The sequence below is a fragment of the Apteryx rowi genome, unplaced genomic scaffold (assembly GCF_003343035.1).
Source record: "Apteryx rowi isolate R43461 unplaced genomic scaffold, aptRow1 scaffold_459, whole genome shotgun sequence".
NCBI classification, from domain to species: Eukaryota; Metazoa; Chordata; class Aves; order Apterygiformes; family Apterygidae; genus Apteryx; species Apteryx rowi.
The window spans coordinates 503,163-530,881 of NW_020450715.1; the positions used below are offsets into that span (position 1 = coordinate 503,163).

The 27,719-nt window shown below is 38.3% G+C and overlaps 1 protein-coding gene across 1 annotated transcript; it reads left to right on the plus strand.

Annotated features, from left to right (window-relative positions):
- The first annotated feature begins 1,656 nt into the window (after positions 1-1,656).
- Positions 1,657-27,539, plus strand: SP4 (Sp4 transcription factor). The gene is made up of 6 exons (XM_026077572.1): positions 1,657-1,864; positions 2,544-2,644; positions 3,129-4,686; positions 21,516-21,747; positions 21,975-22,174; positions 23,300-27,539. The coding sequence occupies exons 1-6, from the start codon at positions 1,858-1,860 to the stop codon at positions 23,545-23,547; spliced, it is 2,346 nt and encodes a 781-aa protein (XP_025933357.1). The 5' UTR covers positions 1,657-1,857; the 3' UTR covers positions 23,548-27,539.
- The last annotated feature ends 180 nt before the right edge of the window (positions 27,540-27,719 follow it).

The window sequence follows — 27,719 nt, forward strand, 5'->3', positions numbered from 1 at the left end:
AATGGGTGCTTTATATTGTTTGACAAAATTTGATATGTATTATAAAAATATTAAATCTGCAGAGCAGCACATCTGTACTGCCACTATCAAATTTCTTCCAAATTCAAATAGGGTTAACAGGCTTAATCGTGTTTCCAGTTCTTGCAGATCTACCATCTTCCCACCACACCTCCATCCACGATCACTTTTAACTTATCCAGTTATCTTTCTGAATAAGTCAGGGAAAGTGGGCAAACACCACCGACTCAGATGCATGCACACTGACACACACAAGAAACAGACAATAAGGAAATTGGAGAAAACCTTAGAAAAGAAACCACAAGCACAACCATAATTTATCTGTTTTTCACGTAACGATGGTGGGACTGGCCCACCACAGGCTTCTGGGGACTGACTACAGCTTTATGAATCCACAGTAGCATTTGGGTGAAGCTTTCAGTTGAGCTTATTGACCCAGGGCCCCTTTCCGCCTCTAGCCCCGGCTACACCCCATCCCCGCTCGGGCCAACGGCCGACAGAGGCACCGTAACGGCACCTGCCTAGGAAAACGCCCCCCGCCCACGCCCGCCATCCTCTCTGCGCATGCGCAATCGCCACTCTACGCGCCCCAAGCCCGCGCCGCAGCGTGAGCCCAGAACTACATATCCCGGCGTGCCGCGCGCCTCCGCCGCCACAGCCAGGCCAATGGGCAGGGAGAACGCAAGTTCCCGCCTCCTCGCCCCCGGCTGCGGGAAATATCCCCAGCAGGTGTGAAAGAAGTCCCTGGCTGCCTTTCCCCCTCCTTCCCAGGGGTCCGTCTAAGCCGGGCTCACGGGCCAGAGCGAACTGGCTAGGAAGGCTGTTACAAATGAATAGCAGAAAGGAGGGGGGGGGGAGTGGGGCTTGGCTTCCATGGAAACCACTGGGGTCTTTCCTCCCCCTCCCTAACCGCGCGGGACGGGGAAGGAGGGGAGAGCGCGAGCCGGGTAACGGGCGCAGGAAGGAAGGGAGGGAGGGACGGGGCCGCGCCTGGGGGGGGGGAACTGCGGCGCGGCTTCCCGCGCGCTGTCAGTTACGAGTGCGCGAGGCGGGCAGGTGTCACCGGGTTGGCCAGAGCCGCGCGGGGCCCCGCCCGCCCCTCGCCGGATTTGCTGCTCGCGCGCGCGCCCTGTCAATCAGCGCCCGAGCTGCCGCCGCGGGGAGCCTAACGGCCAGGGCTCGGCCGGGCCCCGCCCCGCGGCGGCCGGGCCCCGCCCTCCCCCTCCTCTCCTCGCGCTGTCAAGAGCGGTACGAGCGCTCGGGCAGCCGCTCCCTCCGCTGCCGAAGCGCGCGCGCCCCTGTGGCCACGCCCCCTCTCGCCCGGCGCGAGGCACAGGCTCCGGCGACAAGGAGAAGAGGAGGAGGAAGACGACGGCGGCGACCACTCTTCTTCGGCCCTGCTGCCTGCTGGGGCCGGGCTCGCGGAGCGCTGCGTCCCGCCCCCGACCCGCCTCCTCTGCCTCCGGCGTGGGGAGCCGGGCTGAGGCGGAGAGGGGCGGCCGAGAGGCTGGCGGCTGGGCTCGGTTTCCTGCTCAGTGGGCGTCAGTTGGGCCCCGCCGGGCCCCGCCCCCTCCGCCGCGCTCCCTCCCCCCTCGCCGCCCGGCCGGCTCGGAGCTGTCACTCAAGGCGGCGGGCTGAGGCCGGCGGCGGCGGCGGGCGGAGAGAGAGGCAGCTACGCCACAGCCCAGCGGCGGCCATTCGTGGAAAAATAGGCCGTCCCGCTCCTCCCAGCTCCGGCTGCGACCGGCCTTCTCCCCGCTACCCCCACCCCACCCTCCGCCTCCTCCTCCTCCTTCTCCTCCCCCCTAGAGCGGCGCCTCAGCGGGGCATTAATGCGGGATGAGCGGTATGTAACCCCCTCCCTCTCTCCCTCCTGTGCACACCCCTCCCTCCGCTCCTCCCTCCACCCTTCATCCCCCCTCTATCCCGCCCTCCCGGGTTCCCCCTTTTCTTCCCTCGTTCTCCCCCTTCCTACCGCGCCCTTCCTTACTCTTTTTTTGTTGCCCTCCTCTCATCTGTTCTTCTTCCTCTAATGCCCCCTTTCTTCTCTTCCTCCACTGCGTGCCCCTCTGACTTGCCTCCTCCGTTCCTCCCTTCTCCATTCCCCCTTTCTTCGCTATCCCTCCCCTCCTGTGCACATCCCTCCCTCCTTCATTCCTCTTTTCCTCCCTCTTTCCCTCCCCTGCTCAACCCTCCTCCTGCCCCCTAAAGCATCGACGGCCACTCAGTGGCCGTCGATGCTTTAGGGGGCAGGAGGAGGAGGAGGGTTGTGGGTGGTTTTTTCCTGCTGTCTCTGGGAGAGGAAACCAAACCTCCCCTTTCTGGGTGTTAACTCTCCAGCCCCCATGGGTTGGGTTTCAAACCACGTTTCTTAGGACTCGTTCTTTTGTAATAATGATTTGCACTGTTGTTTTCATGAAGAAGTAAAGGCAAGAAGCAGGGAACCAAAAAAGAAATGCTCATAGGTTTTGTTATTGTATAAATGAAGGTGAATAATTAACCTGTTACACTTGATATTTTTACAGATCAAAAGAAGGAGGAAACTATGCCCACAGAGGGAGAGAAATCTCCCGAGGCAGAGAATAACAACAATAATAATAAAAAAGGGAAAACTGGAGGCTCACAGGTAAAGCACACACACCAAAATAGGGAAGTACCCAAACTATTAGCATTTAAAATGAAATGTTCAGCTAACTGCATTTCCTGCTCAGGGCATCTTTCTTTAGGTTGGATGAAATATAGTTGGTTGGGTGAAATATCTTTACTGCCTGGATGTGTTTTTTGGTTGCATTTTACAGTGATCAGCTGCTTTCCATGTATTAGAGGCACTTTTTTTAAAATTTATTTATTTTGGGGGGGGGGGGGATTAGAGTGAGGACGAAACAGTCCTGGCTGTCACATATTCATTGATAACTGCTGGTCTTATGTTTAAAGATTATTTACGGGAATATGTACTTCCTCATTCAGTGCTGTGTGATTGGTTTCTGTATGCAGAAGCACTCTTTTTTTTTTTTTTTTCCCCCCTGCTTCCTGTGTAAATCAGAACAGCATGAACACGAACCATCAGAAATAACTATTCAGAATCTGCTCTGTTTTCTCTTTATGGATAGGATTCTCAGCCTTCACCTCTGGCTTTGCTAGCAGCCACTTGCAGCAAAATAGGAACTCCTGGTGAGACTCAAGCAACTGGACAACAGCAGATTATTATAGATCCAAATCAAGGTTTGGTGCAGCTTCAAAATCAGCCACAACAGTTAGAATTAGTAACAACTCAGCTTGCTGGAAACACTTGGCAGCTTGTTGCTGCTGCTCCTTCTGCTTCAAAAGAAAATAATGTTGCTCAACAAGGATCTTCGGTTGCCTCAAGTGCAGCTAGTCCCTCCAGCAGTAACAATGGAAGTTCGTCTCCTTCAAAAACCAAACCAGGGAATTCTTCTGCAACAAACCCTGGACAATTTCAAGTCATTCAAGTACAAAATCCAAGTGGCAGTGTCCAATACCAAGTGATCCCACAGATTCAGACAACGGAAGGTCAACAAATTCAAATCAATCCTGCTAATGCTACTGCCCTACAAGATATACAGGGTCAAATTCAGCTTATTCCTGCAGGGAACAATCAAGCTATCCTCGCAACTGCAAATAGGACAGCTTCGGGGAATATTATTGCTCAAAACCTAGCAAATCAGACAGTTCCAGTCCAGATTAGACCTGGTGTTTCCATACCACTGCAACTGCAAACTATTCCTGGTACTCAGGCACAAGTTGTAACAACTTTACCTATAAACATTGGTGGAGTAACCTTGGCATTGCCTGTGATAAACAATGTGGCAGCAGGAGGAGGTTCTGGACAAGTTGGCCAGTCTACTGAGAGCGGAGTTTCCAATGGAAATCAGCTAGCGTCTACACCTGTCACTACTGCCTCTGTTAGTACAATGCCAGAATCTCCTTCCTCATCTTCCACTTCTACAACTACTGCCTCAACATCTCTAACTAGCGGTGATACTTTAGTAAGCTCTGCAGAAACAGGCCAGTACACAAGCACAGCAGGTAGCGGTTCAGAGCAGACAGCTGAAGAACCTCAAACAACTGCTACAGACTCTGAAGCCCAGAGCTCCAGTCAGCTCCAGTCGAATGGACTACAGAATGTTCAGGATCAGTCAGGTTCCCTTCAGCAGGTCCAGATTGTAGGCCAGCCTATTCTACAGCAAATACAGATCCAGCAGCCTCAACAGCAGATTATTCAGGCTATTCCTCCACAGTCATTTCAGCTCCAATCAGGGCAAACTATACAGACCATCCAGCAGCAGCCTTTGCAGAATGTTCAGCTGCAGGCAGTGAGTCCAACTCAGGTGCTCATCAGGGCTCCAACTTTAACACCATCAGGGCAAATTAGCTGGCAAACTGTACAGGTTCAGAATCTACAAAGCCTTTCCAATCTTCAAGTTCAAAATGCTGGGTTACCCCAACAACTAACTATTACCCCTGTATCTTCAAGTGGTGGCACAACTATTGCTCAGATTGCACCAGTAGCTGTTGCTGGTACCCCAATCACACTGAACGCTGCCCAACTTGCTTCAGTACCTAATCTCCAAACAGTAAGTGTTGCCAACCTGAGTGCTGCAGGTGTTCAAGTTCAAGGAGTTCCAGTTACCATTACCAGTGTTGCAGGTGAGTAGTCTGACAAAGTGTTTTACTATTGCAAGAATACCAGACAGTTTCTTAACACTTTTTTCAGGCTTTCTGTAGTAAATTTGAAACTCTTAACTTAAAAAAAATCTTATCCTTATCACTAAAATTCAGTATTTTAACATAGCTGATGCCTCTCCTAGACATTGAGCTAATATTAGCAGTTGGATCAGTATGAGTTGCTGCCTCTGTTGAAATGGAACTATTTTATTTAATAAGACAAAGAGAGAAAGCATCATTTACGAATAGTTTTGAAGACACGTAAGCTTTGGGAGGGAATATAAGGCTGTACTGTTACAGCTTTGATTTAAAAAAAAAAAAAAAAGAAAAAAAGAAAAAAAAAACACCAAAAAAACAAAGGCACTCTTCCAACCAGGTAGTACTGCTAATCTATGCTGGGTGGTGGGGTGTGGGATGAGGAAAGAGACAGTAAGTAAACTCGTGTCATGGCATATGTCTTGTATGGAACTGTTTATTATATTCTGCATTAGCTCCTAAAGTTGTTCCCTCTGCAAAGAGATCAAATGGAATAAGGTACACTTATGCACAGTACAGTTCCTGTGATTTATGTGTTGTTGTGTGGTGTTTTTTTTTAACTCATAACTGTAGCTCAGTGTTTAATATTGAACTTCTGAATTGTATTATGAAATGTCTGTTTGATTATGCTCATCTAATAGTTGGAGCAGGAGTGATTAAAAGGTTTTAGGCTGGATAGTAGAACTTAGTTCTAAAGCAGGTTCTATGCAATGTTCTCTGCGGTGTCTCACAAGATTATCTCTATAAAACTTGTAAACTTTTAAAGATTTTATATAAAACTTGATTTAGGGGTTCTCTTTGCCAGCTTGATAACCATTTATAAGAACTTGGTTTTACTTCATACAAGTCTTCTAGTCTGGTAGTTAAACTCTTGTTATAAAAACTGTGTCTGCAGTTGGGCTGTTGTGAATATAAAACCATAAGAAAAACCTCATATCTAACTTCTGTCCAGTCAACACTAAAAGTATTAGTATCATACTGGCACACTGGCTTAATAATAAGAAATTTTACACTTGGAGAATTTTATCTGCTATGGTACTCTTTGGCACCTAATGGCATGTTGAAATCTTAAGAACTGGATTGGATGCATTAAACCCAGCTTACTGAAGGAACATTGCAGGAATGTTAATCTAGGTAATCAAAATTAAAATCTTGATCTTCTGGTGTTTGGTTTTAATGGTTCCAAACAGAAGTTTGCATGCTGGAAGTGACCAACTGCTACAATAGGCTATGGTCTAATTTGCCTTGGAAAACTTTCCTTGATGGGAGAGTGCTGATTGGCTACAGTTGTTAGACAGAAGTTGATACTTTGGTAGGGGACTATATGGGAAATCTGTTTTGGGAGCAGCCTGGTCTTGGCAATGGGGTAGAAATCTTTCTGCATGCTTTTATTTATTTTCCCTCTCTCTTCCTTCTTACTAACGGCTTACAACTGTTTACTAGACACTAGTAGGAATTCGAAATAAAAATTCTGAATATCATCTTGCTCAGCTACCTTGATTGCACCTCTGCCTGTGATGCCCTCTGGAAAACAGAGGGATTGACATTTATAACTGAGGATGAAAGAAGGGAAGTGAGTTGCAGATGTGGTCCTTAAAGAAGCCTTAGTCATACAAGTTCTGTAGTGTTTTTGTTTTTCCCTTATACTAGCAGCAGTGAATTTTGTGTGGTGTGGTTCTCCCCCCCCACCCCGTTTCTTCCATACATAAGGTACTATATCTATTTCTGAAGCTTGGGGTTAGGGGAAAAAGGAGATCTCCAAGAAAGTGAGTTAGAGGTCATCATCTCCTTTTCTTTTTCATCTGTTTCTCTCCTGCAAAGCTTCCTAATGCTGCACTCTGGGAATGGGAGACATGATAGCATGGAAAGGAGAGTGAAGGGCATGAAGTGCTGTCCTCTTGTTAATGCTATATTAAATATTCAAGAAAAGAATGGTGTATGAAACAGAAACGCAAACATGCTAAAAACTAAAGTTTGCTTACCAATTATAAGGAGTAAGCTGTCTTGATCATGGCTATTAACTTCCTCAAGTTCGGCATTTTCAATTTGAAATGGCTTTTACTATTATCATTACAAGGAATTTAAGAAAATTAACTGTCCACTTATCTCAGTATCTGCAGATTGGTATGTCCATTCTTCCTCTGCAGTACCTGAGTCTGTCAGCCTGAATTCTTTTGTGCATGAATTGAACTCTCCAAAAGTGGATCATTTGCTACAAGTGAGCAGTAAGAGTAGGTGTTAGAAATAAGCCATATGTAGGATGTCCAGAAAGTGCCAGGAAACAGACTGACTGAAAGACTCAATCCACGTGTGAGCTCAGGTACTCTGGCCTTGTTAGAAGAAAAATGCTTTTTTTCTTCTTGAAGCAAACCCAAACAATCAAGCCAGCAGACGTTTTTTGGGAGGGAGAGGGGGAATATTTGTCTGAAATAACTATTCTTTTGTTTGTGTTGTATTTCTGTTGCATTAGTTTTTCTAGTTATTATTACAAAGGAGTAATTTGGGTACTGAGAAACTAAGAAAAATGCAATAAATGAAACAGTAAAGCAATAGGACTCTAATTTAACAGTAAATAACAAAACTTCTTAGCTTAAAATTCTTATGGAAATGTTAAGCAATAGTTCTATGTTCTTTAGTCATTAATATTCTTGTCAAGAAGATTCTAAATTCTGGAAGAGACATATCTCACATTGTAAGAAAAATATTAAAACATTCAAGTAAATATTTTTGTTGGCTTTATAACCTGTGTTCTGAGTCTCTGGTCTCAAGGTATGTAGGCTCTAGTGTAAACCAAGCAAGGTGAATAAGGTATGTGGGTTGTGTGGATTTTGTTTGTTAATGGAAAGCTCGGATGTGTTGCTTTTGGTGAGTATCACATTTGTAATTGCATGTTATATGTGGGCAAAAGCAAGGCAAAAGCAGAAGTTCTCATATTGTTTCACTTTCTGGCCTGAGTGAAGATTCATTCAACATCCATGAGGTAGAGAAATTTTCTAGAAGTAAAAGACCTACAAAGCATCAGTCGAAGGAATAATTGAAGGCACAGAAGAAAGCTGGATGAGGAGGAGACAGAAATTAAGTATATGAGCCTTAAAAAAATCTTTAAATAATGATGTAATTCAGAGCTAATCAAGCCATGTACTAAATAAAAGCAACAGTGTTTACCTGAACATGAAGAAGTCTGCAAATATCTGGCTTGCTATGAGATGAGTTCTGTCATAGCCATCTTCCTTTGAGCAAGTCTTGTGCAATGTAAGTAGCATTTCTTTAGCGCTACAGGAATTGTAGTGTTTTTATACCTCATTCTCTGGGGAACAGGATAGTCTTTAATGTTAATCTGAAACAAAATACAAAACAAAATACATGTTGGCTTCCTGAGTTTACCCTATATGAGTTTGGTGCAAGCAAACGATACACAGCTACAGCTCTCTTGCCTTTTTAAGATTTCTGCTGTAATAGCTGTGTAGTCAAGGTCAAAGGATTCTCCCCCACCCCCCTTCTTAAAATAAGGTAACCTTTACTTTATTTTCAGGCCTTTTTATTTATCTGGATGTGTTTACTTGACAACATAAATGACTGTGAAGGAGCTTGTTTTAAAACTGCTGTGGTCCTGAAAAAACATGGTTCATAAAGCCATTTCTCTTTTTTGGGCTAGGTTCCTTTGTCTCTCAACACATTGAGCTTGGAATGTATTTGTTTTAGGAATAGCATGGAATATGAACACTGGATGCTGATAAATGTGGGGTGGAATAAAAGGGACTAGTTAAACTGTTAATGAAATGCTTAAGTATATCAGTTTGTCTGTAAAAGTTATTCTGCCTGTGTAATTTTTTAAGTTGGGGCCTTCAGAAGAAGTCACAAGCTTTTCTGAACTTGTTCAACGTTCTTCTAACAGTTGGAATACATTCTACCTCTCTTGATGGTGTCTTTTCAGTGTTTTTTTTTTTTCCCCCTCAGAAGAAACAGGGAACTAAAGTAATGGTTCAGACTTGTCTCAACTCTGATTATACCTCTTGAAATAATCGTCACATGAGGATGAAGGTGTCTGGCTGTCCTTATATGGGACACTTTAAGTTACTTGTAACTTACCTGAACCTAGTCAGGGTTTTGTTAGTTTCTTGTCATGGGTTCCACCACCTCGCAACTCAAGTTCAAGCCACTTTAAGATGGGCAGTGACATGGCCCGAATTATAGGGAAATTTGAGTTCATCCACCAAAATAACATGGAAGAAGAACTTCTATTCAGTGGAAAACTTTCTTGCCTGACGATACTGGAACTAGTGAGTTTGCAGGGATGTGCTGTGGACTTTAAACCAGTTGTTAATGACAATGAAGTCCAATATCAAGTCTTTTCACTGGGGCACTTAAAAAAGGGGGGGAGGGGAGGGGCAATGCAATTTACCCTACTTCTGTTTCCCACTCTGTAGTAATGTGGGTAACTAAGACTTTTTTTCCCTTTTTCTTCCACCAACTGCTTCTGCTGCACTACTGCTATTAATTATGTAGTTTGCTAGTCAGGTCTCCTGCTTCCTTATGCATTTTTTTCTCACTTGCCTGCATCTACCTTCTGCCTGTCCTCCAGGCTTTCTCTTCCCTTTCTACTGTTATTGAGTCCTCTTCTGTGAGAGTTGCTAATTCTGTGACTTGCTGTTCAAAGGCTGAAGACATTCAACCAGCATGACTGGAATATCCAAACAGACTTCTCAGGGGGGTTTTAAAGATTTTGGTAAAATGGTTTCAAACAGGAATAAAATGATAAATAAGAGATTAAATGTGTGTAATTCAGGAATGTAAGAGTCAAAGGTGTTTCTAACTAAATAGTTAGTCTTTGATGGTGTTTGATGCTGACTGGAAGCAATGCATGCAAGAATAATCTGCTTTCACAGATACTGTTCCACCCTTCAGTGATCCTGCAGCTCAAGCCTTCATGAGCCAGAAGTGGTCATTTTTATATTTAATGGATTTTTTCTTATATGAATTTGTCTTTTTTGAGCCCATGTAAATTTTTGACATCTTCAGCACTTGTTGGTAATAAATTCAATGCCTTAATTGTTGTATAAGTTCCCCCCCCTTTTTTTTTAATTTGATGTTCTTTTAATTTCTCATAACACAAGAATTCAAGATCTCTTTCGTCTTTGTACTACCCATGAACTTCTATATCTCTATCATATATACTAGATATTGAGGGAAGGGAGGGTTGTTTAATCTGAAGTCCTAGACTATTAGACTTGCATCACTGCATGAGAAAAATAGGTTTTCATGTTAGTCTCCTACTTGCTCATGTTAATGTAGCAAGGAGTATGGGTAGACTATGGGTTTTGTAGCTAAGCAAGCAGGGAAGCCTTTTGGTGGTGATGAGGTGAAAAGGGTTTAAAGTAGCCACAGCGTGTACAAGCAAATGGCAAATATAGATGCTAATTGTGAAAGTCAAAGGAGCTAAAGGGTGGTGGTTGCATAATATTTTGAACATCATCCAGTGTTCCCCTGGATGTTCATTGGCCAGCAAGCTGTGGCAAATATCTTGAAAGAAATAGAAGCTGCAAGCTATGGAATCTGCAGTGAAAAGATAAGTACAAAGAATTGAGCTCTTTTCTACAAAAACAGAAAAAACAAATGCAGAAGGCTGGCTTAATTTTTGCATCCTAGTGCATTACTTGGCATTCTAGACAGTCTTCTACTGTGAGTGTTTGAAAAGCAGTTGGGAAGAATATGAAAATTTAGCATACTTTTTCCCAAAGTAATGAAAGGTCATTTACAACTGTTCTCAGGTTGCCCTGAGCTGAGGACTGTTGCAGAACCACAATGTTCTAAATATTATAGCGCTTGGCATTCTTTTCAAATGCTTCAGAGTAATTATAGGAGAAACATTTAATCTTCTAATAGCAAGATTCCTTTGGTTGTAGGGTTTTCTTAAACTGAAATTCAGAATAGTCACAGAAACAGTATATCAACAAACCATGATGATATTTGACTAGGTGATGGTAGCTTAAAATAAATTATCAGTATGCTGTTTCAGAACCTGATGCATATGGAAACCACAGTCTATTTGTTCAACTAAATTGTCTGTGGAGAATAACATTGTGATATGCCTCCATAAAACAAGCCTTTGCTACCTGACCTGTGAGTAGCAAGACATGACTTCATTACTTCTGGATAAAGTGGGGAGGGGGAAGTATTTTAAATAATACCTTTGCTCATAATTACGCAGTGAAAAAGGCTTCTAATGAACAATTTCTCTATTAGTAACAAGAAATAGGTGCAAGTTCTTAAAGTCTTCAAAGAAGAGCATTAGTAAAACTATTTCACAATTAGAGTATGTGGTCTTGTAAAAATATTTCATCGATACAGGTGCTCACTCTGAGAATATTAATTCCTGCCCTTCCTTTTCATTCTCTACCCTCAGAAATAGGAGCATGTAGAATGGAAAATGAATTGACTAAATTTTCTTGTTCGGAAAATGTGTCAAGGAAGAGAATGCTTATTTGAATGATGCTGCACATCTTCATCAGCCTGTTACTACTACTACTTTTTTTTGGACATGAGGTTCTAAGGGGAACATTAATTTTAAGTATAAAGAGTATTATTGTTGAAAAGCAACTAAACTTTCCAGTGCTCAGTGATTTTAATTAAATATATTTAGTTAATAAAAGTTGTTTTATTCACACGTTGTATCACAGCTCTTGAAATAGTCAAGACTGCACATGCACTGTATTTTTCTAATGAATATTTTGCTCTGGCTATATGGAACTTTCACCAAAACCATAGTTCTGGACATCCTCAGCCTCTTGAGAAATTTAGCATCTCTGTGTATGCTTACATTAGTTTGGAGCATAGCTAAATGGATTTCTGTACACATTATTTCTTAAGAATAATGTTTGGAGTGATCCTTAATACTTACTGACACTGGTGAACAGTCATATACCTTGATAAGCTGGTGATAGGTAACCATGTTATCCCAGTATGCATAGTTAGTCTTAATAGACTTGTAAATCAGTATCATATTGTGGTAAATAGAACAGTTAACATCTTTGTACCAAAATACCTGGAATACATGATAGGTACTTATACAACACTTGAAGTACAAGTCTGCCTTTCCTTAGATATAGGATGGTTTCAAGTAATGACGTGATCACTTTTCCCTTGAGCAAAGTACTGAAGTCTAAGCAATATGGGCCTTGGTTGTCTTCTTTCTTTGGTCACCGGGAAGTAACTGAGTAAAACATCAGGCTTTTTAGGTTATGTTCTGTACCAGAAAGGAAGAGCAGGTGAGATCAAGCATGCCATTTTAAAGGCTAACCATGTTACAGAAGAGTTGGCAGAACTTCAAAGGGGTTGGATCTTAGATGCTTACATGGCTCTTCTTCTGTCATGCTGTAATATGTAGCTTGGTTGGTCCTTGCCTGATAAAGGCTGCAACAAGGTATAACAGTTGTTACAACTTAAATAAACAAATTAGTCATTGATATTGGTTAGCCTATCTACCCATAGGCTGTGATAAATCCAAGACTTCTATCTCATATTTAGTCTTACTGTAAAATACCTTTAAGACTGTTTCATGAATCTTGTCTTTCCTGAGAACAATCTTAATTACCCTCTTGCTAAAAGTTTTTTAGATTCTGAACAAATTTATCAAATACTATACAACTTAACCTAGTTTTAAGGTTATCTCTCTTCCATTCTGTTAAGTGTTTTGTTCTCCATATCTACATACCTGTTTACTAATCCCTTATGTGCATAGAGGCATACTTATTTTTATCTTGATCAATATAAAGGTAACATTTCATATAGCTGAAATGTTTACTTAAAGAATATTTCTGAGCACTCTAGTCAAGCATCAGCTTGGAAGTATAAAATATTACATAAAGCAGATAAACTGTAGGAAAAAAAAAAAAACAGGTTACTAAAAACTTAGCGTGTATTTCCTGTCAACTGCCTTCTGTCCTTTCAAGATTAGGCTATTACTATTTCCATGGTAACTTACACATGACTTACATACATGGACTTATGCAGACATTGAACTAAAATGCTGAAAAACAGACTTAAATCTCTGACATCAGTATTTTAGTTTACCTATGGCAGAAGCATTTAAGATGGGTGCATTTTTTGATTATTATAGGTTGTCAGGTATTGCGCTCCTCTATTTAGGCTGTAGAAACTAACAGTCAACAAGTTTACGTCTCTGAAGTACAGGGGAAGAGTAGGAAGAAAGAACTTGGCAAAGTTCTGTTGTGCCTGTAAGCTATTGAATAAGCCAAGAGTTGGGAGGGAAAGGGCTGTTTTCAGTGAAAACAAACATAAAAATGCACTCTCTTTACATTCACTACTAGTTTCTATGCAACATATGTGACATTCTACAGCACAGAAGTGCATGCTTTTGTCTGCGGAGAAGTTTTCTTGAAGACTTAACCAAAATATTCTTTACTTTTTGACTTCTTCAACAATGATAAAAATCACTTTTTTTGAAAAGTTCTCTTGCCTTAGCAGTAGTATAACAAGTTAATTTCTCTGACTCATTGGATCAGTGGATAGTGCATTCTTTAGAATACCTAATAAATAGAACGTATTTTTTTCCCCCCCAGTTGAACCCTATTAAAATAACAGCAAACCATCTGGAACAACCAGGAGTGTTGTCTGGTTTTGATTGAAACCTCTACTTGATTGTGCAAGACTAAATTTTGTGAAAATGCAGTTCCATAGTTGATTTTTCATTGTTTACTTATAGCATTTCCTGTGTTGTATTTGTGCTAGCTCTTTGCTATGTTTAATAAAGTAACACAGAAAACTGGCTTTCAGTTAAATGAAAAAATACTGCAATCTGGAAAAATTACTTTTCTATCTGAAAATACCGAAGTGACTTCATGTTGTCTTAAAGCACCTGGGTAAAGCTTCCTGTTTTTGAAAAGCTATTAAAATACCTTCATAAAATTTCATGGGCATGTTTTATATTTGTCTTGTTGGTAAGAGTCTTACACAAAAGAAAAAACATTTTTAAAGAGTTGTTAAACCCTCAAAAACCTTATTTATTACTGCTTTAGACATCCAGCTTTTAAGCGGCATTTTTCACAGAAATTAAGCTTAGTTAATCATGATCAGTAATTTTTGAATGCACTGGCCCATTTGACATAGAAAGCAAGCTCCTGGGGAAGAAGATCCAAGTTTCTACAAATTTTGTCAAAATCTGCAATGGCAGAAGACAGAAATTTGCTGCATTGTCCTTTTAGTTAGTAGGAAAGACAGAGCTTGTCTAGTTAATGCTGCAGTTGTTTATACTGGAAATTGTTTTTGCTTGCAGTAGCACCTGGACATTATGTGCTGAGACAACCCAAACTTTGTATTGTAGTTGGACTCATCCAGTTCTCTTTCTCTACTCCAAACTGTTCTTTCCTGAAGAATATGTGGTTCCTTTGAATCGACCATTGAGCAGTTTCTGTTCTGGGGAATTCCTTTTCTGTAACTTATTTCTCTATATCTTTATAAACTACTACTTTAGGGCAGAAGAGAGGGCAGAATTATCTGTGTAACATTTAAGTAACACCAAATTACATTATGGCTTCTGCATAAATTCTGCAGCTCACTTTTGTCTTCATATATTTAATTTTAAAATATGGTTTTCATTTTTCTTCAGCATGTAATCTTATTTCTAGCAGCTGATGTTGAAAGCAATTATTTCTGATTGTATGAACTATTACAACAGCCTTTTTTTTTTTTAACTTTGAAATCTTAACTAATCTTAATCAAAGTAGACTATTTGTATTTTATTACAGAAAAAGAGTGTCCAGAAAGGATGTTTGCAAGCTGACTGCATTTGGGGTATGGAGGGGAAAGGGAGATGTGAGACCACCTTCTCCCCCTGGACCCCTGCTTTGCATCAGTAAGCTGTTGAATCTGTGAGTTGTTGCATCAGCTCCAAAGCTTGCAAAGCTTTGGAGCTCTGCAGGCTGTCATAAGCTTTACTTCAGCTGTCCTGCGGTAGTATATACATTGAATTATGGATGTCAGTCATGACCTTCTCTTTCATTTTTGGAATATACAGCTACACAAATGTTTTTGTAATATTAACTACTCTAGCTCTAGCTACATTTTTTTAAAACTGTTCCTCAGCTTTTGTAATAAGGCACACAGTAGTGGGATACCTCTCTGTTGATAATGCTGCCATCTTTTTTGCTTATTTACATTGCTTATTTACAAAATTTTCTTTGGGAACTGAGTACCAGAAACTAGAAGTGCCTTCTTACATTTCTCTTCCTTCCAAGATCCATTTTCTAAAGCTTGAACTCCTGTGATCCCTCTGAATGGATCAGATGTTATGGCCCTTTCTGCTCTGTTGGTTCAAAGAGCAGTTTTTCATGCTTACTATTTAAGGCGAACAAGAACAGTGTGATAGGAATGCTTGTCCACTGTGTAGTAAAAGGAAACTTGATTTGGCTTATGGTGGATGGCCAAGCCTAATAACCATAATCTTTAGTTTTCAGTCACTCTATAGGAAAATTTTACTTAGGTAACACACATCAGCTTTTTTAATCATCTTAGGTAGTTATGGGAGCTCTTATTTTGCAAGTTTGCTTTGAAGCCTAAAATTTATTTTTAAATTTTGGCTCCATAGGAAGAGCTTGGAAAAGTTAATTTCTATTGCATGAATGAGTTACAGATTCTTATATACAGGAATACCAACTGTTAAGATGAAGTTTTGACGCAAAATTGGAAAGCAAAATAAGCAGTCCTGAAGAACAAAGGTTATACAATCCTGCATCTTGATAAATTGGGTTTCTGGTAATGAGTTATGCATTTACTTGACTGTTTCAGTGGGAAAGATTACTGGCTAAAATCATGTAGGTCTTCTATTTGAGAAGCTTTAAAAATGTCTATAATCTTACTTGTAATTATTCAGTTGTAAACATATAGTAAAAGTCTGGGGGGGGTTAATATTGCAGACAGTGAAAGTCTTACTGCACTTAATTTATAAAATAAGTACCATGTCAAGTTGCCTTGTTGTTTTACTTGACTACAGGAAAACATGCAATGATTACTCCCCAAAAGAAAGTTTTAGACAGCAGTGAAAATAAAATGGAATTAATTGCCATCAGTGTTATTTTGTGCACTAACATTTTGTTGTAACTTAAAATTGTAACCTGACAGTATGTGTAATAAACTTCAATTTTTTTTTACAAGTTCAGTGATGATTTTGTTAAGGAGAGAATGTTTCACAATTTCAGGAAACCGCTGTTGAAAAGAAATCATGGGGATTTAAGAAAAACTGTCTTCTAAAAGCAGGTGTAAATGCGCAGTGACTGCTCTGACAACCGCTGTGTAATAACATAAATGAAATGTGACCTTGACTGTTTGTTCCCTCAGGTAGTGATCTGTTTAGACCTATTTCTGAAGTCTGCTGTGTTGAAACACGAGAGCTCTTGTTACTGAAAAGCTTGATTATGAATGGTGAAGTATAGTGATATCAAGTCTTGTGGTTTGGAGTTTATCAGGAAGAAGTAATGTTAAGTGATCTCATGCTTGAAGCAGAATTTCTGGAAGGCGTTAAATGGTATTTTATGACCTTAGCAACAAGTCATATGGCTTATTTTTAAAAGGTCTTTTTCCCCTGTCTAGAAACTGACAGATTATTCTGTACCTTTATGAACAGCATTATCTCACCTACCTGTTTTAAGAATTAGCAGGGTTTGTTTTGCTTGTTTTTTAAAGGAGGAGCTAATTTGCATGTGCATTATCTCTATGGAAAAATCCTCCTTTAAATAAATTTTAGAAATTACCTCAAATTTTGTAAGCTGCCTAAAAACTCATGTCAACAGTTAAGTAACACCTCAGTATCTTTTCTTTATTAAACTTGATTTAAGAAATAATGAAATGCTTCATCTACATCTGCCATTAGTTGCCAATTTATGAAGAATTTCTTTTTCATTAGGATAATAGGAAAAACAGCAGCAGCACATTCAGCAAGCTTTAGCCCATCTGATCTGGCCACCAAGGCTCATAAGTTCTGGCACTGTTCTGTAGTTTGTACTGTACTGTAATAGTTTTGGTCTAGCTTGAGGGAAAGTAGAGTCTCAACTTATCAAACAGATGTAGTGTTGAGTCGTCATATGCCTAATAAAACTCCTCCATGTCTTTAGATAGCTGCAGCCTTTGGTGCAGCTCTTACTACAAAGGTTTTAATTCAGTACTCCTCTCTTTAGCTAAATAGTGCTAGTACTTGCCCTCTCTTTTTTTTCCGATTAAGGCTCTTGAAACTCAGTTTCTCCTATTAGCAAGATGAAGATTCATTCCTGTGCTTGGCTCAATTTAACAGTCTCAAAGTGACCTTAATTTTCAGTAATTTTTTAATTACTAGTAAATCCTAGTACATTATTTAAAAAAAAAAAGGCAAATCAAGAACATAGTGGCCTCACTTTAAGATTTAGATCAGAACCTGTTGTCAGTTGTTTCATGAAAACTTACCAATCTTTCTTCCTGAGAAAGACTTTCAACAAGCTTCAAATATTTTACTCTCAAAGGGATAAAGAATTTCATATTTAATAACTTTAAAGGAGAATAGATATATTTCTTCTTATCTTGTGTGCTCTTAGTGTGCTAGCTTGTTGGGATGCTGTTTCAGGCATCCATAACAAAAGAATTAAGTCCAGAAATTTTAACATAGAACATTTGAGTGTTTTCTTATAAATATTCTTTGCCAAAGGCTTACATAGTTATCAGATATCTGTGCTTCCTCCAGTTATTCCTTTACCTCAAAAAGTACAGATTTGCTTAGTGAATATTGTGACCTGGATCTTTAAAAAATGCTATTTGTGTGATATTTTGAGAGTTTCAGAGCCTTCTGCCCTGATTTTAGTAAGTGGAATTGAAGGGAAGGGGAGTTTAAAATAATCAACAGCTCTTCAAGCTTAATTTAAAGAAGGAAGTCAACATTCACATTAAGAAATGTAATAACTTTGTTAATGCCATCCAAAGAGCATGTATTTAGAGACTATAATTGCCTGAGCAACCTTACCCTTGGCATTTTCTGTCTTTTGTATTTTACTGTCACCTTTACATTTATTGTGAAGTGTTCCTACTCAAATATATGACTATATCATGTTTATTAAGTAGATTAAAGTTGTAGCTCAATAGTGTGTATGTTACACTCCAAGATGGTCCTCATGTGGACCTTGCAAGTATTCATTAGAGAACAATGACAAAGATTGAGGAAACCACAGGCTAGATAAAGTATGTGTCAGCAGTGGTACTGGATATTCTGAAGAAGTGTCAGAAGACTTTTGTGGCTGGTTATCTCATGAATCAAGTTTTGGTCTCTAAGTCATATCTAATCAACACAATGTATGCAACTCAAATACTGAACAGGCTTCCCCATAAAGGATCCCCCCCCAGATCCATCAAGAGTTACATGACAGATGCTTGCCACTGTAACATTAGTGATGGAGCATGAAAAGGATTCTAAGTGCATCAATTTGTATCTTATTTGAAAAATTTGTCTGGGAAAAGTTACATTGAAACTTTAATTAAAGAAAATTCAAGAAAAAAGAAAATTGAAAGAAAATGATGCTACTCAGCTGTGTTCTAACCATAGAATGATTAGGTGGCAGGACTTTTTTGGCCAAACAAAACTTTTTGACATGGATGGAGTCATCTGTCTAACATCCTTTTGGATGACAAAGGATAACTCTTAATGTACCTGAAAACCTGACTATTGGTGAAACAGTGTCAGAGACTGCAGTAGATGTGGCCATAATAGCTGATAGACCTTTAGCTTTTGTAGTGAGCATTCATGGACTGTCTTCATTTATAGTGCTGGCCCTGTGATTTAAAGCAGTTTGCATTTTGAGTCTGCTTAATAAGAGGGCTGATAGCACTTTGTGAAGTACTCCAAGCTCAGCCAGTTCTTCCTGTTAATGTATTTACCTTTGGCTAACCAAAAACTAAAGCTGGTTTTAGCATAAGTAATAACAATATTATGTTAATATGAGTATAAGATATAAAGTAAAAAAAAATCAGCCTTCTTTGACTCTGGCTATTCATTATACTCAGTCATTAATTCAGCAGCTTTAACAGCCTGACAGGGAATTGCCATGGACTAGCATTTTCTTTGGAAGCTCTTGTGTCCTGTTCTGCCACTATTAACCCAAGTGCTAGATATTACTATCTGCATTTATGACCCAATGTTATCCATACTCTATCATCATTTCCCTCATAGACTATTTGCATGAGTGCCTTTTGCTAACACTGGGTTCATTGCTCTATTGAGGAGGTATGAAGAAGTCTCTTGAGAACATGGGGAAGAAGTTTATTTCCAGTATTCTTTCTGAAAAAGAAAGACTTTGTTCTATCCTAGACATATGGAGGCTCTACACTCAAGAGTAAGATTGTAATTCTTCTCTTGTTCCTCTGCTGCAAATTCTAAGCTTCTTTTAGACTTTTTTTTGTCTAGTATTACTGTCTAGCTGTCCAATAGCAAGTGGGATTCAATCATTATCACTTCTGGGTTTGCCTTGTTCTTTTCAGAGAATCAAAAGTACTCAGTAAGTATCTGTCAATAGTTTTTGTGCACTTAAGAAAACAAGGAATGCATGTTTATTAATATCTAGGAAGATCAGGTGCAAGTTCCAGGCTGAAGCAAAGAGAAAGAATTGGGAAAATTCAGTCAGTGCTTTTGGTGATGATAACATGGTACTGACCTAGGTACAACATGGATTAATTACTTCTTATCTCATAGCCAACGCTGGCCTGTTGGGGACAGCCTAGTCCCTTTGGGAGGTTCTCTATATATCATGCTTTTTAGTCTTAACCTATTTGCTTGTATGTGGAGGTGTTTGTTAGGTTAATCTATAGCTGTTATCATGGCACTATATCCAAGTTAGTCTGTCCAAGCACCTATAGTTCCTCAGCAATCGTGTGAATAAAGTAATCATTATTCTGCACTGTGTCATATATAAACTCACTTGGTAGCTAGGCAAATTAGACTTCAGAAAGGGTGTTCTCAGTCTTATCCCCACTGATGACTTCTTTTACAGATGCCTGAGAAGTAAGTTGGTGTACCTGTTTGAATCGCTCTGAATCATGTTACCTCCAAGTAATTTTTTGCTTTTAAATTAATGCTTCAATACTGAGGACCGTCAGACAGGGCATACAGAATATTTTGATCTATTCTGAGCCACTCCCTGTTGGTAACTGCACTCTATCAATAAATAGAATAGTATTTCCCCTTCTTTCCCATTTGTGTGTAACCACTGAATTTTTGAAAATGGCAGCTTCTTCATTTATTGTGCCTGTGGCTGACAGGACTATCATTCAGTGTTATCAGATTTCAAGTGCCAGTCATGTCCCTGTGTCAGATTGTTTTCTCAAAACCTATAGTACTAACTTATTTTGGAAAGCAAATGTACTGTTACCCTGCTGCTCAAGAAACTATACTTACCTGTATTGGAATACTCTATTTTGCTTTAACATCAAGATAGTCTTTCTAATTTGCTTTGATCAAAAAAGCCAATGAGATCATGAAATTACACAATGCAATTGAATCCTTAATGCATCAAGTCAATCTTAGGATTCCATTTGATTCAGTAAAGCCTTCCAGTCTTCTTGAAACTGTACTCCTTTCTGCAAAACACAACAGAAAAGTTATTCTCACTTTTCAAAGCTCTGGTATGCTAGCTTGTTCAAATTTAGTCCTTTTCTTTGTGGATGTTACAGGAATATCAGCGACCTCAAGAAATTCATCCTAGAAGCTCTGGTTATTCATTGTGTTTACATTTGTTGTCAGCTGATTAGCTGAGGTGTTCCTTTCAGAATTTTTACCAGCATTTTACCAGAACACTGATGACCCATCATCCCGTTTCAAAAACATATTGATTTTTGCCCTTTGCTAGACACTAAGACTGTAACAAGGCAAGAAGGACAAATTCTGGGTTCAAAAAGCCAGTAGTACTATCTGTTTGAATCCTTGTTCTCACTCTCTAGAGTATTTTTATCAACAGTCGCTTACTGAGAGATCTTTACTGACGTTTAGTCAAAGAAACAAGAATTATTTGCCTTACCACAAACATAATCCTTTTTGGAGGCTGTTAGAGTGAATTGTGTATTCTCTCTGTTCAAACTTTTCAGAGTCCCAGGCTATGAGTACTGATACATTAATGTGTAGTTTTTTGCTTTGCCCCTTTCCTATTTTTATGACTTCATGTTGGAACATCAGCTACACAATTCTGAAAGACCTCATTAACTAAGAGAATCCTGTCTAATGAAAATAAAGCGCATCCATGTTAGGCTCTGTGTTGATTCAGTACTTACAGGTATCACGGATACTGCAGAAGTGACAATTCTGTATGCACCATATAACTACTTTTAAAATGAATTAATGCTAGTTTTCTGAATGTACATATGTTTTCCAAGGTTATTATAGAGATATTAACTGGCAATAGATTTAATAATATTTCTACGTAATATTTTGTTTAATGTTTTCTAATTTATCTCAGCTTTTGAGAAAAAGAAAGTGCCTGTTAAATTAGTTCACATTTCCTAATATCGCCCACTATTTTGCTGTCTTGTACTGTTTTAATAACACATGACATTAAGCAGGACTACCTAAGCTAGCAGGTAAGTCTTCTGGCAGTGCTTCAGGAAAACTGGTGAAATGGCTGGCTAGATGCAATATTTGTTTTGCAGTTTACCTTAATTTCAGTGGATTTTTGTTCTATAAAATATATAAAGTTTATTTGTGCAATTCAATTATTTAAATGACCAATAAAAGGTACAAAGATTTTCTTATTTTACAGGTCAACAGCAAGGACAAGATGGAGGAGTAAAAGTACAGCAAGCCACAATAGCCCCTGTAACTGTAGCAGTAGGTGGCATTGCTAATGCAGCAATTGGTGCTGTTAGTCCTGATCAGATAACACAAGTGCAGCTGCAACAAGCTCAACAAACTTCTGACCAGGAAGTGCAACCTGGCAAGAGATTGAGAAGAGTTGCCTGCTCATGTCCTAACTGTAGAGAGGGAGAAGGAAGGTAAATCAATAAATATTTAGGCAATTTATTACAGCTTGCCTAATTTGAGCATGAAATTTTTTTGTATCGCCTACATGTTTTTAATCCTGCCTGTTAGAAAATATGCGTGTATGTTTCTTTTTTGACAGGAGATTATAATTTTCTCAATTACCAGAAATATTTTTCCAAAGTTAGTTAATAATATTTTATAATATTATTACTTACCTGTTTAAATTTGATCTTTTTAGAGGCAGCAATGAGCCAGGAAAAAAGAAGCAACATATCTGCCATATTGAAGGATGTGGAAAAGTTTATGGCAAGACATCTCATCTTCGGGCACATCTGCGTTGGCATACTGGTGAAAGGCCATTTGTGTGTAACTGGATTTTTTGTGGCAAGCGATTTACAAGGAGTGATGAGTTGCAAAGACATAGAAGAACCCACACAGGTTGGTCAGCCCTCTCTGTATACATAATACAGCAGGTCTGAATCATAGCGGCCATGGTTTAACAGTTATATAAAAGAAAAGATCCCATTAAGATCTCTGAAAACTGCATTTATATGTAAATAAAGTAACTTAAAAAGAGTAAGTGGTAAATCTTAGTCTTTTATCAGTGCGAGGTGAGTGTGAAATAATTTAAATGATCTGTTCAAACAGTTCTTTTGAATCTGTGCTAGAAGGAGATGACCTCAAGACAGATAGCTGATGTACTGTAGTGCCCTGTAGTGTCCAATCTTAATTCGACATATTTTCTTGCACATGTAGGGTGGCTGTGAGCCAGGCAGCTGATTCCTCACTTGGACTAGTTCAGTCCACAAGAAATTTAACCTAGTCTCTTTGTCTGATTTGGTCTACTTGGGAAGTTTCATGAAGTTTCAAGAGACACTTGGTAAAGCAAGTTCTCTTAACAGTTCAGATTAGAAAGGTGGACCTTCCAGAAACTGAAAATTGTATCAGCCTTCATACTTCTAGCCCCAAGAAGGCTTTTTTTTTTTTTTTCAACTCATAGCTTCAGAAGATAGCGCTTGAAGGAAACCTACACACCAATGACATTCGAACACTGACAGTGCTTTTTTAGTATGGTGAATGTCCTCCTCTCCCCCACTGTCCCATACATCCTCATGAGACAGATTAATGGAGCTTTGAGATTCATGTTTCCAAATTGCCGCCTTATCATTGTAATCTAAATAAAGTTTTTTTTTTTTTAAAGCTATCAGATAGTTCTTTTAGGCTCTTTATGTCTTCTACACTGTCAGGTATGAAGTTTATGAAAATGGTGATCTAAAATTAGTGACCTAAAGTGACCTAATGACCTAAAATTCAAACTACACAGCAGCTAATCACATAGAAAATATTTGTTGAAAGCAATTTAAGAATGAAGAGTGTTGACAAGAGCCAAAAGCCTGTGACTGAACAGAACAGATCTGGAAATCAAACAGAGAAGAAAACATTGTCTTCAAAAGGACACTTCAAACATTGAATAGAGAAGGGTCAGATTCAAATGATCAAACAAGAATAGTGTTTAATGCTCTCTTTCAGTAACATTTTGGTTTTCTTCTTCTTTTAAAAAAGGTGAAAAGAGATTTGAGTGCCCAGAATGTTCTAAGAGGTTTATGAGAAGCGACCATCTCTCAAAACATGTCAAAACTCACCAGAACAAGAAGGGTGGTGGAACAGCTCTTGCTATTGTTACCTCGGGAGAACTGGACTCTTCGGTTACTGAGGTTCTTGGTTCTCCAAGAATTGTCACTGTTGCTGCCATTTCTCAAGATTCAAACCCAGCAACCCCTAATGTTTCAACAAACATGGAGGAATTCTGAAAGGATCATTTATACAGACGCCTAGTGCTGCACTTAAGTTTACATGCCTTTCAGGATATGGAAGTGGGCTGGTAAAGTGGATGACAGAGCAGGAAATCATGTTTTCAGTCTTGACTTCTACAAGTGTTCCAGGTTGGAAGGTCAGCATGGGAAGTGTACACTGGTGCAACAAGAAAAAAAATTCAAAAATACAAACAGCGCAGATTGATGAACTGGATAAACAGATGGGGGAATATTATTTCCATACTGTACTTTTTTAGTTATATATCTGTATATCATGTAATGATTTTAAATGAACTTTTCCTTCTATTTTAGCATTGTATGTTAATGTTTGTAAAATCAGATAATGTCAATGTAAAACAGGGTGAACCTTGATGAGGATTGGTATCATTTGATGAAGGTACTTTGTTTTTAATATAGATTTGTAATATTTTCGTGGGAACATCCCTTTCCCTTAAGGCACAACAAAACTGAATACAGATTGAGTGATAATGGAAGGATTTTAGTTTTTTGCTCAGTCCATAGAACACGTCAATTGATTTTGGCCGTCTTTTCTCAAGTTTTGGAATTATTTGAATAGCAGCTGGACTATACATGCTGCAAAATGGATCTGAGGTGTGGACCTCAGATAATTTTGACCACTACATTATAGTAGTGCGTATAAGTGACAATCAGTGAGTTCTAATCCCTCTCTTTCTTTGGAGAGTTAAGGTTATGTAGAATTAGTGTATACAGTAGGAAAGGTTAAACCCGTAGAAGGATATTAACATAAGATTTTACAGAAATAATGGTATCTTTATGTAGGATGAAAATGAATATGACAACTTGTGTGTCAATTTTTGGTATTTCATTTCATTATATTTTAAAACACCAGTGGTCCATTTCTAACTTGTAGGTAACATGAATCATAAAAATTCAATTTTAAATAGTTAATTGTTTTATTTTTGTTAGAATTCATGGACATTAATCAGAGAATTGTCTCCATGAGTGTTGTAGCTCATTCTGCAATTTCTTCTTCCTGTAAATACTAGTTATTATATTGTGGTTAATGTGCTGAGTTCTTTATGCTTTGACTTAATAGCCAAAGAAAAGAATTAATTATCACATTTTAACCAAAAAAGGCATTGTAAGTAAAATGTTTTCTCTCCTTTTCCCTAAATATTACTATCTTTAGTCTCTCTCCAAGGATAATATGTGGGCTGGTAATAAATATGTGTCACCTATGAAATCTTACACTGAGCCTCCAACCACAAAACAGACTGGGTAAAGAGGAATATAGCTATCTCTGTTACACAGCTTTTGATTTGAAAGGTTTGGTTACATTTTCAGATGTGTTGGTTTAATAGGAATATAGAGGAAATGAAAAAAAAACAAAACAAAACACAAAAAAAAGTGCATTTGTATGTAAAAACCCCAGTGCATACAAGGAGGAAAGATGGCCAAATATTTCATACTCAGGATTTTGAATTATTCCCATAGGCATAAACGCAATCTTTTACAAATGTAGCTATTTGGTAATAACTCTCATGACCGTTTTTTTTAAATTATACACCAAAATATTTTTGATATAACTAAAGGAAGTACAGTGCAAGAAGGATAAGGTTTTTTTCCTGCAAATTACAAAAGGAAGGATGTGTTTGGTAACTGTTGGTTTGAGACACGTAACAGATACCTTGTGCATTCCCTCACAAAACATATACTTCTCATCTGAATACTTTATCAGTCTTGTGGTGTTTTGTGTATTTTTGAAGCAAGAGAAATACCAATCATTGTTTACACTGTGTACACTTTAGGCCAGCCCTTTGTAGCAAAATACTAAGCTGAAGGTATTTTATACTTTCAGTTTACATAAAAAGCTTTGAGATTAAAGAAAAACAATTTTACACTGTGGTTATAAATTTCAAGTTTCTTAAAGCTTTTGTAGACTTGTAACAGAGTCTTTAAATTTTAGTTGGGTTTTGTACATTATTTTATATATTTTATTTAAAGTACTCTTAACTGATGTATCTGGATTTAAAACATCAGAATCAATTAGATGTTACATTTAATACAGATGAACATTAGGTAGTATTAACTGTTAATTTTATTATATAGGAAATGAAACATCAAATATATATTTTATCATTATGCTTCACAATCAGTGCTATAAATTTCTTTATGCAAAGAAAAACTTTCCTAATATTATTACCATGTTTCCTAGAAGTTAACAGTTTTTGTAAACCGAAGTTATGAGCATTCTGCACAACCATTTCATATATAATTTTTTCATGCATACTTATGTATGCAGATTGGAAACTGAAGTAATTTTTAATCTGCAATGAATCCCTATTATAGATGTATCAAAATCTAAATCTGGTTGGTTTCATAGCATCTAAAGCACATTAACTTGGGTTAGCAGGTGCACATTTTACCACTGGAATTAGAAACATTTTGACAGTCTGTTCTGCATACCCTTCTGAATCCACTTTTCTGTCTTAAAAGGATTGTAAATTTCAGTGTCCTTTATTTGACTCAGTGGGATATAGCTGTTGTAAGTAATAGGGCACGGATGTGCAGTAGTATCTTGTTTAATGGCATTTCACTGTTCATTCCCTTTGCCACCGTTAAAAATTTTGCTTTATTGTAATTATCAGTGCAAAGTGTACTTACCATGGTAGAACTCCAGTGTTAGAATAGTTTTTTTCTTAAAATATGCTTTCTTTGGTTAGGTTTGTATATGTGTTGCCGATTACATTAGAAATTGGTGTTAAGTCATTATTTATCACATTCTTTCATGAGAGCAGTAATAAAAGTGTGTAATTTAGGAGAAAAAGTTAATTTGTCAAAGTTAGGTAAGCATGATGTTTAGGTCCTATTTTTCAATTTTATAACTGTTTTATTGCAACAATATTTGTATTTAAGTCTTCATTTTAATGCCTTGTGGTGTTTTTTTTATGCATGTCACTGAATTGTCATCCTGCAAGAATTGATGTGCAGCATAGGGTATTAAATCTACATAATGATTTTGAAACAGAAAAATAGTTGATGGTAAAAATGTAAATGTTTTGCAAAAATTCCTTATAAAAAGTTTTGTAGTAATATTTCACTTGTAAATTTTTCTAAAAAAAAATGGAAAAGAAAAAAAATGAACGAGTAACATTTCCCCACGTGTAGAATTTAGAAATTAACTCTGCCAGCAAAGCCTGTAAGGCATTAATTTGACACTTTTACAATGCTGATTTGTATAATTTTTGGTGAGTTTGGAACTAAAATCATGTACAAGTTGTTGCCTGCAATAACATTTTGCAAGTAACCTATTAAAATTCCCTTGAGTTTAAAAGGTTTCTTCATTTAATTACTTATATTATAAAGCAGCAATAAATCATGTTTGAATGATAATCTGTTCATCAAGAAGAACACTAGAAGCAAATGCTTTTCAATGGGGAAAGGTTGGCAGCAGCTTCTGGATTTGTGTAATTAAGACCTGTACTTGCTGGTCAGCGTTTCCCAACTGGCAGACTCCCAACAGGGAATTAAAACAGCAGATTCTAGCTCAGCATGAATTCTGTTGGGTTTGTTCAGCTCTTGGGAATGGAAGTTACAGTTATTTGTAAACATGCACATTTTTTCAAAGAAAATTTCAGGTGAGTAACTGAAGAAAAAACTTTGCTAAGGTAAGGAATAGGGAAAAAAGAGGAAAAAAACCCAAAAATTTAGAATTCCATTTAAGAGAAGTGTCATAATTTTGCAGACAGGAAGTGATTAGAAAAAAATGAACTGTTTTCAGAAGAAAGCTGAAAGTACTGACTTCAACACATACTGAGTTTTTCTTGGTGAAATAGGTACCAAGAAGACCAGTTGCTTCTTCCATCAAGCTCATAAGAAGAGGGAATTAAAAATTTGTGACTTCTAGTCTTGTACTGCAAGACGGAATCATCTTTCCTGTTTTCTAATTGAGACCTAAAATCAATTATCTTTATTGTATGTATGATTAAATGCCTGTTTAATTTTAAGTCTCATTAACCTCTATTTGAATGTAATGATTCTAATGTCAGACAGACTTATTAACTGAAGTTAAAATACGTAATAATTCAAAGTAAGTGCCTCTGACCAACTAGTATGTCTTTATTGCCTGCTTCTTTAGTGTTGTGGCATTGGCATTTTTGTTGTGAATCGTTTTCAAGCTACTTGAG

What these genes read in the sequence shown, in the direction of transcription:
- SP4 (XM_026077572.1), top strand. An exon ending in GGAAAACTGGAGGCTCACAG is followed by an intron (nt 2,645 to 3,128) that starts GTAAAGCACACA and finishes CTTTATGGATAG; the next exon opens with GATTCTCAGCCTTCACCTCT. An exon ending in TGTAGAGAGGGAGAAGGAAG is followed by an intron (nt 21,748 to 21,974) that starts GTAAATCAATAA and finishes TGATCTTTTTAG; the next exon opens with AGGCAGCAATGAGCCAGGAA.